General features: G+C 40.1%; 1 protein-coding gene across 1 annotated transcript; it reads right to left on the reverse strand.

Moving 5' to 3' along the window:
- Window positions 1–36: 36 nt before the first annotated feature.
- On the reverse strand, window positions 37–15,321 carry gal3st4 (galactose-3-O-sulfotransferase 4). Its single transcript, XM_034139673.1, is given in 5 exon segments — window positions 37–5,965; window positions 5,967–6,374; window positions 7,114–7,414; window positions 11,385–11,501; window positions 15,029–15,321. Coding segments are annotated over 5 exon segments (1,506 nt in total). The 5' UTR covers window positions 15,052–15,321; the 3' UTR covers window positions 37–5,308.
- Between the last annotated feature and the right edge of the window lie 3,771 nt (window positions 15,322–19,092).

Genomic DNA, 19,092 nt, shown 5'->3' on the forward strand with positions numbered 1-19,092 from the left:
AAGTATAAGAAAGGAGACGAGGAAGTTGAGTTAAAGAAATTTTGTTTTTATTCAGTACAAGAAAAAAAAACCTCAATGGATGCACACGTAGTACCAGTTTCACCCCAAAAATAACATTTTCAAGTAAGATCCAAGCCAAAGTACACCGTTGCTTTCTGAACTTGCATTTCCAGTCCAGTGAAATCTGTAACACCTAGAGAGATGATCAGGTCCATTTATGATTTCCTGTCAGTAATAACCCAGTGTTGTGAAAAGTAGAGATGGAAGCTGTTCAAATGAGGTGATAAATCACACTGTACCATAGCTGAGATTTCCACTGGAAGAATAAAAACAATGCTGCATGTGGGAAGACGGGCATCGAAATTAAGCAGTTTTCATTTGACTTTCATTACAGGTTCATTATCTCTAAATTAAAAGATAAAGTATTACATCTCTACCTCGTAATTACCACTCAAGGACCGGATAATTTAGTGGCTGTGCTCTCATTTGTAAGCATTATGATCAACACTTAATATTCTGGTCGTCTTGAGATAAATTCCCATCTGAAATAATCACAGTAATGCTCAGTGTTATTATTTATCCTTTTCTCAGGTATTAGACTTGACTTATTTTGTATTTAATTACAATTAACGAAATGTCTAAATGTGGACGTTTTGAAAGACAACAGCTTGATATAACCGTACAATCACAGTTTTCTTAGTAACACTGAATTATGACCCTGCCATAATTAATGATGGCAATTTGTCATCAGTGTTTCAACACTGACTGAACATTGAAGATGAGCTGAATGTATGTTTTCTCATCACATCAATAATAAATTCCATCATACTGTGACAAAAACACCCTTCCCCTCGTCGTCCCTAACCAACCCCGATAAATACAGTCTGTACAAATGGTAGATATAAAAGAAAATACAGAAGGACATTGTTTAAAAGCCGGGGTCAATAATATTATAACTGCATCCTAAGGCATGAAACAAATCTGTTTGTGCATTAGTGTTCATTAAACAGTGGTGACCCAGAACAGCGAGCATCTACTAGTACAGTTCTTCATTGTAATACAAGCACATGAGGCCTGTTTGTATCATCACAATTAAATTATGGTACAAATAATAACGTTAGACCGACATCCTGATGAGCCGAACATATAGAGTGTGTCCTGGTGGTGGCACTAAAGAAAATGGTGTTCTTTCACATTAAAAAGATTGGATGTTAAAAATATTCATGTTTGAGTTTAAAATAAACAACAATAATAATATTTGAGGGTTGCAGGACATAGCCGTGCAGCACTGTGATACACAGTGGGTTATGTAACTGAAGTTAGTTTCAGATTATAGTGAAATACTTATAAGTCAATGTTTGCATGAAAGGAGGGAACATAAATAAACACAGGTATGTCCCTTTTAAATCTAAGTTAATACTTTCTCATCCCTTTGACTCAGTGTCTTAACTTAAGACTGTAAGCTGATTAACAATCTCCGTTTCACTGGAGGAAGCACAATGCAGTGCACCCAATCCCCGCAGAAGGACAACTGCTGTAAGGTGACACTATTCACAGTGCACGGGATGGAGAATACACACTACTGTGCTGTGGAAAGACTTTTGTTAGCATCAATCAGTCAAATGTTCAATATTGGACGTTTTAAAGAGACCCAAAATCAGAGCTCCTACATACACACAAATGGATAGATGAAAAAATTGCGTTCTTCTGTTAAAAATGTCCATTTCTAACTATTTTTATCATTTATTATCCCTATGACAGCTAGTTGTAGCTTGGAAATATGAATATTTGTTGTCGATTTTCAGGAGAACGCAAAAGTTTGTATCCTTTTTTTCACCTATCTATTTTTTTCCCCTATTTCCACTTTGGGCTTTGTAAATATATTCCTTTACATGTACATTTACACATGTACATTCTTACACATGATCTGTACAATACTACATTTATACTATGGCCATGGAGAATACTCAGTTCTGATTGGTCAAAGGGTGTGCATTATTTTTCAGATATCAGCACTCAAATGTAATTTCAGCTGCATCATCTGTACCAAGATAAGCGTCAACAAGTGAACAACAATTCACTATGAAAAGTGCCAACATGTGAATAAATAATACTGAATATTGTGATGTTGAAAACAGCTAAAGTGAAATAAAAAACAACATGGCTCATATTTGCACCTTCGCAACACCGGACCTCATTCACCTGGAGCTTATTAGACCCTCATTCATGCAAAAATATGAATCTCTCAATATCATTCTCAAATGGCTTGACTGCATGGCTCTAAAAATATTAGACCATGGTGCTTCAATGTGTTGTTGTTTATTATCTTCACAGGAAAGAGTGTTGTGTAGCATTGCCAGACAGCAGAAAGAGGAAACCACAGCAGACAGAGTTCTCACTTTGAAGTGCTATGACACAGACCACAGCAGCTAGCAGGTGCTCACACAGGATTTTAACTCAAATATGAAGTGCGCTATAAATGAAACCCATTATTATTATTATTACAGGGTTCCTGTCTGTGCTCTACTTTCCTCCCACAGCACGAGACAACCAGGTTATAAATACAGGTACTGCAGAATGGCTGCCCACTGTCCTTTGTGATGATCTAAATAAAATATGTAAGCTAAACAGGATTCTATCAAAGACCAATTCCCCCGTTTTTTATTTACACATATTTTAGTAAGAAACCTCCCTATTTGCTCTTGATTCAAAGTTAATGCTATATATTCTCCTGATCTGCCCACTCCCTTCAGCAGTGTAAACATAGAGCACTCCTTGCCAGATTCAATATGCAGTTTTCTCATAATGAACTGCAGTACCCAAGTTCATGGACCATGTCACTTAGTGCAACCATGTGGGTCGCTGTTTTCTCAACAGTTTCTGATAAACAATGGAGCTCTTGACAAAGCCGTCTACAAAAACCAGTCAGGCGATGTCAGCGAGCTCACACATGCACATTTCAGAGCGTTATTCCTGTTATCATACTGTAGGTATGTATAAGGCAATCAAGTGAGAACCTGTCTGCTGTGTTTTGTCCCTGACAGAGATAGGTTGTTTGTGTTACATAGTACATGTAGTACAATTTGATCCTTCATGCAGCAGCATGTTAATGACAAAATATCTGCAAGCACCATGCAGGACCAGGCTGTGACTGAACATGTGACAAGCTGCATGTCTGACAGTGTTAATGTAAACATGCTGCATTCCACAGACGATGAAGAGTTCCAGCTCCTTACTCAGAGCCAAATAAAGCAGAACTGGTGTTTATGTGGAGGAACAGGAATAGGGACAAACTGTAACTCATGCCTGAGATAGTGATATTATGTGAGAAGGGTCTAGCTGCAGAGCTCCACGCTCAGGCCCAGCTCCTCCACCTGAGACCTTTTACAGTGTCACGCTAACAGTGTGTGGCATCTGCAAATTGTTTACACCAGTGCATGCATTCACTAGTTTAAATAAATAATACAACGCTAATATTTTAAATATCTGTAACTTCTAGTTAGGTAGCGTAACCTTAAGCAGCCAAACTCGTACTAGCCTTATGAGTTAGCTCGGCTAGCTATAATGTTGGTAGCAATCAAAGGCTAATGTTAGCTACAATGATTATTAAGCATTTGCATTTCCCTAACAAATAAGTATAGCTAGCTAACATTAGCTATTGCTAGCAAACGCATAAGGATATCACATGTTATTTGCTTCTTTTACCTTAACATTAGAAGTTAGAATTATATCGAAATATAACCTTTGTATTGTTTACCTTGTGTAGCTGTTTTGTGGCAAGGGATAAAATGAATACAATATTGGCTTAGTAGGCTAATTTATTTAGTAAGGATACCTATGATATAACAAAAGACTGCTTCAATAGAATTGTATTGCTAGTCAACATTAAGAATGTTAGCATTTACTGTGAAATGGTCTTTAGAACAGTGACATGTAAAACATTTGTATTAACAAGTAGATGGATTAATGGCGTTGGAGATGGGTCCTGGGTCCAAAAGGTGGGTTGAGCCAGGAGCTTTGCAGCAAGACGCTACTGCTTTATGTTGTCTGCTGTGTTCCGTCTGACAAAACAATATAGAAAAGTCCCAAAATACCTGCCAACTCGTTCAACGGTTATCTGGAAGGAATACTGGGGGAGTTGAGGTCACCCTTGTGCAATATAATGAATCATCTTTAACATGCAGCTGCTTTTGGATGTGTTTACCCCTGCACTGATATTCAATTCATTTGTAAAACATTATGACAAGGAAATGGGTCTTCATGGTCTCTGCATATGTGAGACAGATGGATACTTTAGCGGATAGTGGAAGGAAGGAATGTGCCCAAATGCTGATAATAACCAGCCGCCTGCTTGCGGTAGTATCAAGCACCGGATCGTTTTCCCCTCTTGTATTATTAAAATATATTTAAGAAGCAGTTCAGGTTAGTGGTTCTAGACAGGGCTCCCTGACTCTGAAGCTGAACAAAGTGTTTCAAAGAGAGAAATAGTAAGTTATAAATCACCATTATTTGTGTCCATTACCAGTACCAGCAAAGACTGACTTTACAAACCATACCCTCAAAGAAAAACAGATAGTGTTGTATACATACCCCAATGTAAGCCTCTTGTGTATTACCATTGCTTTAGAGACACAGAGCTTAGCATGTGTTTTTCTAATACATTCCCAGCTTTTCTTCAAAAACTGTTAGAATTGAAAGACTCTTCAAACCAAGTGAATACAAAACATTCCATCCTCTGCGAGATTTTTTTTTTCAACCCATATTCCAAGTAAATTCTTTATTTTGTATTCAAATATTAAATAACTTTAAAATATATATCTTTTAGGGAGGTGCTAGGCTCAGTGACTCAGTGTTATGGCACTGCATGAGAGGCAAATACTGGGGCTTATTGTACCTTTACGTTGAGAAGTTTCAAGCATGTGCACCAAGGACAACGTAAAAAATAAATCGTACCTCTTAGAAGTATAAATATGAACAAGGACTAAAACAGGCTTCTGTGTGTCAGCAAAGCAGAGAGTCCCTGCCAACAGTTTCTTTGAGTCTGCTTATATAAAAACAAAGTTAATTCTACCACTTGTAACTGCAGCCATGAAAGCATCCCAGGCTCTCAGAGGTCAAGGGCCACGAGGATTACACCGACTAAAAGCAAAGAACGGTTTTAAGTAACGAAGCAAACAACCAAAAAGTGGAAGTTCAAACAGCTCCTCCTTTTTGTTTTCTCGTGTGTAAACCACACTCGGCTCAGCTTTCAGTCCATTTGTTCAGAGACCAGAGGTACCGTATTGAGGAACGAGACTCACCTGAAACCTCATGTCAATCTTACTTTTTGTATCAAAGTCTGGTTCCTCCTCATTAAGCGGCTTCCGTCCCAGTCCCTCAACTCCGCTGTCCTCCCCCCAGCATTCCCCTCCGCCGGCCTCTCTCCTGTCCTGGGTGAGTCTTGTCTTACCAGAGAGGCTCCGGCTGCCAGCAGAGCCGGGTTCTGCTTCCCTGACTGGGCCATGCGGGGGAACTGTTTAGCATCCAGCACGTCCTTGTACTGCAGCTCGGGTCTGATCATCCTCAGACAGGCCGCCCTGGTGGCGTTGTCCAGCCCCGGCTGAAGCTCGTATCCCAGAATCTGCAACAATCCCAACTGGAACGGGCGGATGTTCTTGTCTTGGATCCGGCGCCCCTCCACAGGCTTTCCGCCGTCCCTCAGACAAACCTGGGCCATTTCTTTCCGGAGCATCCTGAGAAGAGATACTTCCTGCTCCATCTGGGCGTAACCGAAACTTTTGATATCCTCCCAGAAGGTCCGGTTGAAGGTTTTATATAAGTACAAGTCGAAGGCGTTCCACTGCCGCAGCTTCTCCCGCTGTGCCTCCGTCACATTGGTCAGTATCTTGGCTTGGGGGCGTACCCCTCTGAACCCGATACCTGCTGCCGCCGCTGCTTTGCTCACGAAGCTCCCGCTCAGCCCCCCCCACGTCGCTGGGCTTCTGCTGCCGAGCGTTGAGGCTGAAAGAGACGACGGTTTCCAGCGGCCAGCAGAGGGCGTGCCGCAGCAGGATCATGGACTGGTCAAAGTACTCCGACACTAGAATCAGATTGAAGGTCTGGCGGATCATGGTCTCTGCCTTCTGAGCCACAGCCAATGAGAAGTTAGCACTGTTGTCCATGCCGAAGTCAAACATCAGCAGATTGCGGGCGTAGTTGTTGCGGACCCGAGAGTCGTAATATCTGTAGGGGTTGTCAGCAAAGTCGCCCAAGCTCTTGGCTTTCTTAAAGGCAGGTGCCACCTCTTTGTAATAGGCAAAGGAGGACTCAGCCATACCGGCCGGGTCCCGGATGATGGAGAAGTAGAACGTGTCTGCAGGCATCACCTTCTCCACCTGAGGAACAGAAGAGGAGAATTTTGTGTTAAAATATGTGCTAGTAGTTTACTACATTTAAGCTACAACAGAAGATACATTTATTTTTTCGCTTGTCCTGAGAGTGTTTGTGTAGTTGTCATCACTTTCTTGTTTAAAGATCTATACAGATATAAAAAGTAACAGGGGAAAAACTATTATCTCCTGCATGTTAGCTAATCGGCATGGGCATAAAATAAAGTAATGGATGTATTGTTAATTTTAACTCAAACATTAATTAGAACAAGCTTTATTTCTTGCTATTAGGTTGCTAGCTAACATGAGTAGGATTGCATCATTCATAATAATAAAGGATAACTGGTTTGAAAAATGATATTCTAATGTACAATCAGGGCATCTACTATTATGCAATTGTTTTCTTTTATACTTAAAATATATTCTTTGTGTTGTTGTTTATTGTTTTTTTTTAAAACTTTGCAATTGGTTCCTTCTTCTTAATTTTTTTTATTTAAATGTATACACATTGATTTCAAACAAAATATGTTTTTGATTCATTTTGTTATCTCTTTTTGTGTGTTTGATGGTTTAGTTATAAGCAAAGGGTGACATATTTCATGAGGGAAAAAAAGTGATTATTAAGTTTTCCTAACAATGACACACATGGTACATTTATAAATGTATTCAAACCACTACAGAACATTCCATAATAATCATCCCCTTTGCCATTTCACTTCCCCCTCTGCTCTTATGAATGACTCACCTCAGGCTTATTAAATCTCATGTGATGGCCCAGGATGTGGAACTCCATGGCTCTGGGGCCTCGGTAACCTTTGACCCTATGAGCATTGAAAGGCAGTGGGTATCCGAACTGGTATCCCATTGGGAGGGCGAAGCGGAGGTTGCGCTCGTCCCCGAAGCGGTACAGCATGTTGAGCACCGTGCTGCTGGCCGTCTTGTGGGTCTTCAGGAACATGATGTGGGTGTGGGGCTGACAGAAGCCCAGAGAGGGGCCCTGAGCATCAGAGGACAGGAAGATGGAGTGGCCAGCTGGATGCACACTGCTGGAGGAGGAGGGAGAAATGTAACTTTAGATTAAATGTCAACTTCGTGTTTAAAATCCTACAAACAATGCAAAGGATAAAATGACCCCACCCCTATTTGTTGCTTGAGCTAGCAGGGGCTCAAGCATAAAGGGGGCCCCAAGGCTCAGACTTTCATGCTTGACTCTCTGCAGCCCTTCTAATTTTCCTGTTGTATTATTGGACTGGCGCAAGAATGAGCTCGCCGGTGAAAGTGAAGTTATTTGTATTGCCTTAACTGATATCCCTGTAAGCGTACCTTTTACCTACACTTTCACGTTAAATTGACTCCTACACAGATCCTTCTTTGCAGGAGCTCTTGTGCCAGGTTCGCCCCGTTGAGGAAATCACCAGTGCAGCCCATGGGTATTTTCATGGTGAGGGTTTTGTTGGGCAAGCAATATTTCAATTTGTCATACCAGACAAGCTGAGAGAAGGGGTATTGCTAACAGCTCATGATGATGTTGCAGGTCACTTGGAGTGCAGAAGACTTACAACAGAGTGCTGCGGTATTTCTACTGGCCCAGATTGAAGAAGGCTGTGTCTGCCTTTATTAAGACTTGTCATACTTGTCAGTTAACGAGTAAACCTAACCAAACTCTTAAACCTGTGCCTCTGTCTCCTATTCCTGCAGTGTCCTCCCCTTTTGATCGACTGCTGATTGACTGTGTTGGCCCATTGCCCAAGTCTAAGGCTGGAAGTTCATATCTGCTGACGGTGATGTGTCAGACCACACGTTATCCTGCGGTATATCCATTGAGGAACATCACAGCTAAGTCTGTGGTGAAAAACCTGAGTCAGTTTATTTCCATCTTTGGTATCCCGAAAGTTATTCAGAGTGACCAGGGTACTTCACTTCACATATATTTAAGCAGATTTTGAGACAACTTCATGTGAAACATGTAACCTCTAGCTCTTACCATCCACAGAGCCAGGGGGCACTTGAGAGGTTCCACCAAACACTGAAATCCTTGTTACATTCATACTGCAATGAGTTGAATCTGCTTTTCAGCTCCAAAGTTGCCCCAAAAAATCTATTAATGCAGCTTTAATTTAATCTGTGTGATGTTAATGTGCTTTAGGGAGTTTTTCAATCATCTTCTCATCTATCTTGCACTTATAATGTAAACTCAGAATAGAAAATGTTCTGATTAAAGACAGCAATGCATTAAACCAAATTCTTGAGAAAAAACAGTTATAATTTAACATTTTCCATTTATGTAACTATAAAGCCAAAGACGGATGAAGAATTATTGTGAATTAAAAACACTTTTTGGGATGTTAGGGCTTGAGCAGTAAGTGCATGGATCAATTATCAAAGGGCATGTGCTTTATTATTTGGTAGCCATATCTAAGGGATTGGTATTCAAACGTCAATATTGGCACGGCGCACAGTGAAACTCAACCTCAGTTCAGCTCTAGTGGGTAAGTCTGTTAGTAGGCAGCATCATTGAAAATCCAGTCCTTATGCCCTGACCACACTGTAGAAATGCAAGCTGAGGGACTGCAACCTGAACCCCCCCCCCCAGGGCCCTTGGACCCAGATGTTAGAGGACAGAGTTAAATGGAAAGCTCTACTTTAGGATTAATAATTTACTTCAGTATTATGGTATTAAAAATACATTCTGTACCAAATAGAGTCTATTAAAACATAATGTGCCCATGAATGGTATCTTAAAGTAGAGCAACTGCACAAGAACTAACTAAAAAAGAACATCTGATTTCTCAGAGGCTGGAACACTTGGTACAAGGTTGAGCATGTTACCCATTCAAAAGACATGCTTGCTCATTTTAACAGCATTAACAGCAACAGTAATGATTACTGGAAGGATTGTCCATTATAACCCTGAGCAGTCTTCTCTTTAACCTCGTAGTGCCCTTTGTTGATCTTTTAAATGACAACTAAAAATAGAAATAAATAAAACATGTGGTAGGGAAACTACCAACACAGCTTGTGTCAATGAAACATATCAATATTTCACGCCTCATGCTGCTGAGAGCTCATTTTCAGGTTGTAACGACAAGATTCAAGCACATTTTTAATGTTAGAGTCTTCTCCTCGGCCAACACAGGCTGCTAACAGATCTCAGCCTAATCTCAGTGGATTTTAGAGTGTCAGATTAACTTAAATTCAACAAGCATTAAAACCCCATGACAGCCTTGCTCTTCAGAGATCCCTGTTATCATCGTCTTCACATGCTGAGATGTAAGTGCGAAAAACACAAGAAAGAGAGGAAACACAAACAGGACTAAGAGTAGTTTCAACCCATAAAGAGGGAATTATTGATTGAAACTTATCTTAGTGTGTTGCCATGACTATCTATGACAGCAACATCAAGTTTGGTAAAATAACTGTTAACGTTAAAAGGTTAACACGAGTAAGCAGCAGAATTTGTGACCATAATGTCAAAATAAAGCAACAAAATATAAGCGTATTTCTTTGCGTAACTGACGTAAAGTCAAGTTCAATAACTAGCTGTAGTCACATGACAAGTGGAAAAACGGCTCTGTGCTGACGTTGTGTTTCTTTGGAAAATTGGTCACCAGGCAGTGCGCTTAATGTTCAAATTATTCCGACTTTGACCTTGTGGATCGCTGACCTTTCCACGCGCAACCAATCAGATGACAGCGGTGCAAGCGGGCAGGGGATGTGACCATTGAAATGAAACTAACTAGCTGTTTTCACCGCAAGGCTCTGCCCAACCTCACGGTGAACAAAGAGAAAATGGCGTATGATGTAAATGAACAGTCCCACCGTGTGAGCTTAATCTGCAGATCATTCATGGCAATTCAATTAGTAAAGATTTCGGTTTTTTAAGTACTGTAAATGAATATATTTGGGCTCAGAATGGTTGGTCAGACAATACAAAACGTTTGAAGACATCTTCTATGATTACCTTTTTCAATTGGATAAACATAAATTGGCCATTAAATAAAAGGATTGGTTGCAGCGCTCAAAACACACTTACTAATAATATCTAGAAAATAATCAAAATGTGACGCTAATAGTGCTCCAAGTCAGTGTGTGAAAACAACTATTTCTTTGTAATGTTTTAAAGAGATGCCCCGTGATAAAGGGCAGTATCAGCACATTTAGATCCTGTATTATTCTCCTCACTTCCTGGCGGTGGTTCTCGTGGTTGCCACCGTCACACGGAGAGGAAGCAGTTTCAGTGCACAGCTATTCACCAAGACATACTCAGTCTACCTCAATCTCAAAAATAATTATCATACCAATAAGGTATAAGTAGTGTATAAACCTAAACCTCTTCTACTGTGAGAATCAACAATGTTTGACAGCTGGGCTATGCTGAATTTTGGCAGATTGATGATGTAACTTTTCCACCTAATCGCTTAGAACATCAATTCTCTTCTGTGGTGAATTGAAAAAATGATTATGCCTGCTCAAAATAAGTACATATGCTTTGCAGACTGTTGCTTACACTCAATTAAGTCATTCAAAAATAGAAGCTTATTTTTTCAATTGATTCCAATGAGAACACTCGGAAGCGGTCGCCTCCAGAAAAAGCAAAGAGCCCGAGATCAAGCGTCTCCTGGTGGTGCTTACAGTGAAAAACAATGTAAAAAAAACTGTAGTAGCACAAACAGAAAAAAACATTGACATATTGACATATCGTTTTCGTTGTCAATAAAAAAGAGGAAATGCTGTCATCGCCTTACTGAGAGAAAAAAACGCTATGTGGACACGGAAGATAGGTTGATTCTTTTATGCGAAATTGAACCTCAACACATCAGATGTTTTACCCGCTTAGTCAATGGTTTCCATAGCGTAATTAAAGCTTCATTTGGGGAAAATGGCAACATTTAATTTGAAAGTTTAAATCGGCCGATACTGATGTTGTGCCAATATCATCGTGCATACCTTCTTAGAACTGCAATGCAAAAGAAATAAGTTCAATCACAGATACATTTAGTAAATCAAAATAGATACCTCTTGTTGAAGATGACCCCCAACAGTTGGACAGCGAAGGCGATGGCAACGAAAAGCAGCAGCGCCTTCCAGATCCAAACTGTGCCCACCCGGCCACACACCAGCCACCGCAACATCCTGGGAGGGGGGGGGGGGGGGCGATGGATGGAGGAAGGTATAGAAGGGTGAGGCAAGAAGATTAAGGAGAAGGTGAAGAAAATGATGGTGGAGAAGAGAGGGGAGAGAAGAATGATGATGTTGTTAATGGGGGACAAAACGGGGTGGTGGGTGGGGAAGGGAAGATGATGTTTTCGAGGTGGAGGAGGGGGACGTGATGTCATGTCAAAAGAGCGATGAGGAAATAAGGGTGGAGGAGGTAATAAAGGGGTGGGGGAGGCAAAAGAGAGGGTAGAGAGAGAGGGGGAGATTTGGATGAGTCATAAAGTAAACATGAATAAGGCTTCTTCAGCATCAGCCTGAAAACATCCACAGACAAAAGGACCAGCCTACACTGAGAAACTGACTTTAATTAAACGTATTATGTCAACAGATTTCACATAATTGTATTAGGTTAATTGAAAGCAAATATATTAAGTTGAACCTATTATTTGTTATTTAAACTTGATAATATTGCTTTCAACTAACCTAATACAGTTATGTGAAATCTGTTGACCTAATAAAGATAATTAATGCTGTATATAGTTCGGATATTGCATTTTCCGACCAATGTGTCTGCTAATAAAGTAATATTATCACACGTTTTTTTATCCACGGGATGTACGTGAACTTTGACCATGTCATTCTTAATAACTGCTTCTGCTCTGATGTGTCGGGGTCATCCGCATACACTTCAGTGCACGGCAGCATAGTGGCAAAAAGGGAGAAAATAACTGTCCAATCAGAACGGAGGATGTGAATGACGTGAACACGGACATGACTGCTAGCCTCGGGCCGGAGAGGAGAAAGAGAATGTGTGTGTGTGTGTGTGTGTGTGTGTGTGTGTGTGTGTGTGTGTGTGTGTGTGTGTGTGTGTGTGTGTGTGTGAGAGAACGGGGAGTACAGGGAGGTTAGGTCATAATGACCAATGCTGAAAAGGAATGAACAGGAATGTGTGGCATTGTGACGAAACATCATTGATTCTCCCTTTTTCTTTTCTCTCTTCAGTTTGCAGCAGTATTGTCAAAGCTAAGAGACAGGGAGACAGTTTATCATGGGGAAATTACATTTCCTGCTGTATTTAAACAGTAACAAGTGAACTGTCTGTACTCAGTGGTGCAGGACGAGATCTGTTATGGCGCATTTCCACTGCAGGGCCTCGCACGGCTTAGTACGGTATAGTTAGGCCAGGCTCACTTTATGCTGCGTTTCCATTACAGTTTAGTAGCTGGGGCAGTAACTATAGTAACGCAGTGTAGGCGGAGCCGTGGCGTCATCTTCAATGCGAACCACAAAACCAACATCAGCCGTTAGCTGTTAGCACTCAGAGCTCTCAGCTCCTCATATCTGTTCAGAAACTAGACAAAAGTTAAACAAGTACAAACCACAGAGTGTCTGTGTCATGGCGAATACAGTCGCTGCTTTATTTATGTCTGTAGGCCGTTGTTGTGAGTGTGTGGACGGTCGGAGCATATACAACGTTAGCTTAGCCGATCTCCATTCAGAAAACACGCATTTTAAAAGGTTTTTCGCCTACCGTCTTGTCTGCAGACTTGTCAAAGCATTAATTCATGGTTTTTACTAACCGGTATCAGTATGTTGTTACTTCGGCATCATTTTGAAACGTGTATTACAATTAAATCACGGTAAAATATGTTCATTGTGTTGTAGTTGTAGCCACTCACGTCACTAGTTTAGCATATTCAGCCCGGTTGTTGGCCCGGAAAGAACCACGATTTTGGAGGGCCAGAAAAACTGTGAAAAAGTACCCGTTAGCCGGAACTAGGGCTGTACCCGAATATCCGAATATTCGTTCATTGGAGTACTATTCGGGTTTCAATTTCGTTATTCGGATATTCGTATTTTATCGTTTTTTTTTAAATTGAATTTATTGAAATCTCCAATATCAACGTAAGAGCTTGCGCCTCTTCGGGGGGTGCTAACACTTAACCATAAACTTTAATGTTTACTTTCTCCGTCTTTATATGTAGATATGACTTTTCTCCGTTAATCTCCGTCACGTTGTTTCCATAGCAACAACAACTAACTGTCAACAGCGCTAACTCTCCTTCAAAATAAAAGCATGTCCATAAAAAATAGGAAGCCAAGCCAAATTACACTTAAGACATATACAACTGCAACGAAAGTAACACACATAATGCAATATCCTTTTCAATTTCAAAGAACACAAATTGGGTTAAATACATTAACAAATAACTATAAAACAACAATACTGTAGAATAACAAAATGAATGCTGTGAATAAACCGAAATACACGTGTTGAAGCGGTTCGCTGCTGATTACTACGCACCCCCCCGCGCGCGGGCCGAATATCCGAATATTCGCTGCTGATTACTACCGAATATCCGGAGCCCGAAGAATGGTATTCGGGACAGCCCTAGTGGAAACGGAAGAAAAAAAACGGGCCGGGTTTGGCGCGGTACGCTTAAACCGTGCTACGCGCTGCAGTGGGAATGCACCATTAGTGATGTGACATTTGCATATGCCAATGTAAATGGACATTAAGAGATATATGAGTTCTGTGCTGTGACGCTGCTGCCTTACACAAAGAGGAAATCAGCCGCTAAACACATATCGATGCAGCGGATGTGACCTGCATGTCATTCTACCATTGTTGTCTAGACCTATTCAAACCCTTTATGACTAATTAAAGTCTATATTAGTTTTTTAAGAAGCTCCAGTGTATGTTTATTAGCTTTTCAGACCACTTGGTAAGAAATTAGAGCTCAAACTGAAGTCCCTAATTACTTGTGCAACAAAAGTAACTTCAAACTATTTGTTATCCTTATCAAGAGCTTTCTAGGCTACATATAATTTAATTTAGGGACAAGCCCCAAGAAATATATCAACAATGTAACAAGCTGGCTGCTCTTTCTTGTTGGTTAGAGCTTTTTTAAATTACCTTATTTCAGTTTGTGTTGCTGGACTGGACATATTGTGTGTTTTTATTTTTGGCAAAAGAAGCCAAGGACATCTTTGGATTCTGGTTTCATGCAATAATATTTCTCATAGCAGATGTACTGTGTTTAATGTGTGGGGTGTTATAGCTGTGGCCTGGTGGTGATCACTCACAGAGCTCATGGAATACAATATATTATAACCACATGGAGAGCAGGATAACATCATGATTTGCAAAGGATGGGTGGTACGGACATACAATAAGAGCGGTGCTACACACAGAAGAATAAGCAGGGGCCACCACCCACCCCTCAGCCTCCACCACAACACAAAGGAGCCTTCAGTCTGCATCACACACACTCACTCACTCACTCTCACACACACACACAGGCTGTAAATGCACAAATAAATCTTGCACATGGAAGGCCTTTGAAGCAGCCCTCCTCCACCCACACCTTCTCCTCTTTTTCCTGCAGGATCACAGCGCAGCGCCACCTTTTCATTCCCCACAATCTGTGCATCTCTGCAGACCCCCCGTCCACCCGTCCACCCCGCGGCTCCGACTCTTCCCATTTTCTTCAGATCGTTACCTGGCTCTCCGTCTGAAAAGCATAGCTGAGTCTCCAGACCGGTATCGGTGACGGTGTTATTGTGCAGCGGAATAGAGCGCGGAGCATCTCGAAGGCTCCAGCCGCAGCTGACCCGCCGCCGGTACCGATCAGGCCATGGACCCGGGGAGACCCGCACGGAGCCCGGACCCGGGTTCTGGAGGAGGCGGGAAGAGGCTTCACTCCTGCCCGGGGCTCTGACCGAATTGATCTGGCTGTGCACCGACAGTTCTATCAAATTTCTGCCGGGACGACGGCCGACACACACAGGGAGAACTGAGATAAAGAGAGCGTGAATGTGAGCGTCTAGTACTTCCCGGGCAGCTTCAAAATAAAAGCATGTTTACGAATTTGCAGGGGACGGGTCCGAAAATCCGGAATTTTGAATCCAAAAAAAGGTCTCCACTTTTGTTTGGGTTACTTGGATTGTTATGTATAGGCCTATATTTATATCTATACATTGTATAGGCCTATATTTATATATATACACTTCCAGGAATAAAAAGCTAGAAGGAACTGCTGAAGTATTCATTTAGTTATTTGTTTATGTATTGATTTACTATTATTGTTGGCCTTATCGCAGTAAAACAAATGTAGGCCTACCAATAATATTGTAAATTACGATTATTTAAGATTTATCGTTTGGTCTAAGAAATGTCTGAAATTGGCTACAGTAAATAAATCCATTCCAGTTTCTCAAAGTTCAAGATAATCTCTTTTATGTCAAAGATATTTAGTTTAATATGATACAAAACAGAGTAAAGTAGGACAACACTATATTGAAGAGGTTCAAAACTGCTTTTTCTGATATGTTTGCATGACACAATTACTCAAACGGTTATCGGATTGTCAAAAAACCAAGCAATTTGTTTTAGGTTCATGACTAATTATTGCAACTTTAACAATAATGGAATCAACAGATCCTGTTGTTGTTTAAAAGCCTTTACACTTGTTATTCTAAATGATTAAGTTCCCACTGACACTTTAAGTGACAAAGTTTGTGGTTTTATTTTGAAGGCAAAGTGACGCTGACGGAAGTGAATCATGAGAAAAATATTTAAGAATACATTTAGTCCCCTAAGGTGGACATGATGTATGGCCCTACCTCATCGCCTGTTAAAGTCATGCCATTGGAGCGCAATAAATAACTATTATTTCACACAACAATGTAAATCTGTTGCTGGTGTGCATGGGTATGTGTGTGCACAGTACTGTGGTTGAACTAATGCATGCATATCTGTTTATTTAATTACATTGTGTTAAAGTATTTGACAAATATAGCCTATTTATAAGAACATATGGCCACACATCAAATGATGAATATTTATATTAAAAACATTTTAATTTAAATGTACATTCATGTCTGAATTCTTACTTGAATCTCTGAATTCTGAAATGTTGCTTCAGATGTACTTTTATGTTAAGAATGGATTTAATGTAGCACCCTGAGACCGAGACGGCTATATATAAAATTGACTGACCTTGAGTCCCCATTGAAAGGAATGGTGGTACAGAGATCCTGAATAGTAACGGATGTGAGAGGCCTTCTTTTAATAGCTGACCTTTGTTTAAGTCACCACAAAGCACCAATTGACATAAGCCTGGGAGAAGGAAGTGTTGTTATTGTTGTAAAATAATAGGGGGAAGAAGGACTCAGATCTTATGCTTCAGTAAAAGTTTCAATTCCAGTGTAGACATACTCTGTAACAAGTACAAGTTCTGCAATCAAAATGTTAGATAAGTAAAAGTATAAAAGTATTAGCATCAAAATATTCTTACATATACACTTTATTCAAAGTGGTCATTTTCAGAATAATATATAATATATCACTGTAGTATAATTAGTGATGCATTCATGTGTCTATCATTTGAATGTTGCAGCTGTTAGATGACCAGAAAACATAAATAACTTCTTATACTGCCAGATAACTCTATCCATAACAGTATATTCAAGTATATTATTCAAATTGTATTAATAAAATGTACCTCCAAAAGTAACTTGTGCTTTCAATTACATGTAGAGGAGTAAAAAGTACAATATTTGCTGACAAAATGTAGTGGAGGAGAAGTATAAAGTAGCATAAAGTGAGAATACTCAAGTACAGTACTTGAGTGAATGTTCTTACAGTAGTTACTTTGCACAACGGAAAATAATAATTCAACTTAATGTCTGCAGGACAGCAAAAAATGTAGAACTTTTCCTATTCTTGTTCTTTCCCTATTTCACCTCCAGGATTTGAAGGGGAAAATGTTGTGAGAGCAATGAAGTCATTATGTTTGATATTTTATTTTCTCTTTATTCTTAATATGGGTTTTGACCGCTGGACCTTTGTTCTAATGCAGTATTGTTATAAAGTACTTTAGTTCTTCAACACCTCACAAAAGCAGCAATATATTCCCAACTCTTTGGCTCGAATGTTGGGACGATGGAAGGATTTAAGCTGGAATACAAATTCAAATGTCTGGGGTCATGTTTTGTCCCCCTGAGAGTATTCTTTCTCCCTGCAGAGTTGCAGTGCAGTTGAGCTGTGCAGGTCAGAGCGGCTGCTGTTCAGTAACCTCACACTGCAGCTGTTAACACACATCATCTTTTCACCAACTGCTCACTGCTGCTCACACACAGCCGGCTGCTTATTGACTGCTGAACACTATGGTTCATCAATGTAAATCAACATTTCTCTTTACACAGGGAGATGTTATGACACACGCTACTTTGCATTTGTTTACAGAATATTTAAAGGGGACCTATTATGTAAAATCCACTTTTTCCTGTCTTCTACATAAGCATGTGTCCCCTTTTTCAGAGATTCTGAAAGTTTCAGGAAAAAAGATTATCTCACTTTTTGTCCTGATCCATTTATATAAAAACCTGTCTGAAAATGAGCTGATCAGATTTTGGCCACGTTATGATGTCATAACGATTTTTTGGCTTGTGTAACCATTAGCCAATAACCAACCAAGGTAACCCCCCCCCCCCCCCCCCCCCACCTTATCACCTGAATCTCCTCCTAAAGCACCATTGTGTTCTTTTTAACCAAATATCTCTCAGAGGGGCGTGGGGAGTGGCTCCTTATTTTCATCTAAAGTAACAGACAGAGAATCAGCACTTTTTAAACAGGGCTGAAACAGAGGGGATTATGGGATGTTTGTATATATCTGAGACCTATAATATATTGATAAAAAACAGTATAATAGGGGACCTTTAACTTATTTCTAAACGATGAACTACATGTTAAATGAAAAAGATATCCTTTACATAAGCTCATAATTTTCATGTAAATCATGTTATCTTTATCACTATTGAAACACTTATGTTTACAATTGTAATTACCAATGCATTACTAACTTTCCTTAAAATCCAAAAATCCAGAATTTAAACTCACAATGGTTGTCCAGTCTGAGTGAAGGTTGGTAAAAAATGCTGAAGGACATTTGGGTATTTTAAAAATAGTCTGTGGTCCGATGACACACAATTAAACCATTTTTGGTATCAAGTGCCAGCTAATGCTAATATCATGTTAAGTTAAGATAAGTAACAACTAAATATAGAGATATAAAGAAGCACACAATTTCAGCTTGAGGATCAAAGGATACAGGGTGTCATAATTTGCTCTGAGACAGAAGATGTAATGCTATATAAATAAATGGTATTGACAACGTCAGCACACAGGCTTTTCTCATTTTAAAAATACAAATAGTTCTGACTTCCGTTGTGACTATAAAAGTGTTTCACATGTGGCCTTAAATGTACTTACTTTACAGAGATAATGGTTTTGGCCGTGGCTCTGAACAATGTGGTCTGGAAAACCCTTTCAGTTTTACTCCTTTTACTATTGATGTTGTTCGTGAAGCCTTAACCAAGTTAGATCCTAAGAAACCGGCTGGCCCGGACAGCGTAGAACCTTTCTTTTAAAGATAGCTGCAGATTTTATTGCTCCAACTCTCACTACTCTTTTTAACCTCTCCCTCAGCACAAATACAATTCCAAAAATATGGAAGTCAGCTTATGTCCTGCCTTTACTAAAAGGAGGGGAGGCCATCTTATT

This window comes from Trematomus bernacchii, unplaced genomic scaffold (assembly GCF_902827165.1).
Source record: "Trematomus bernacchii unplaced genomic scaffold, fTreBer1.1, whole genome shotgun sequence".
Lineage (NCBI taxonomy): Eukaryota > Metazoa > Chordata > Actinopteri > Perciformes > Nototheniidae > Trematomus > Trematomus bernacchii.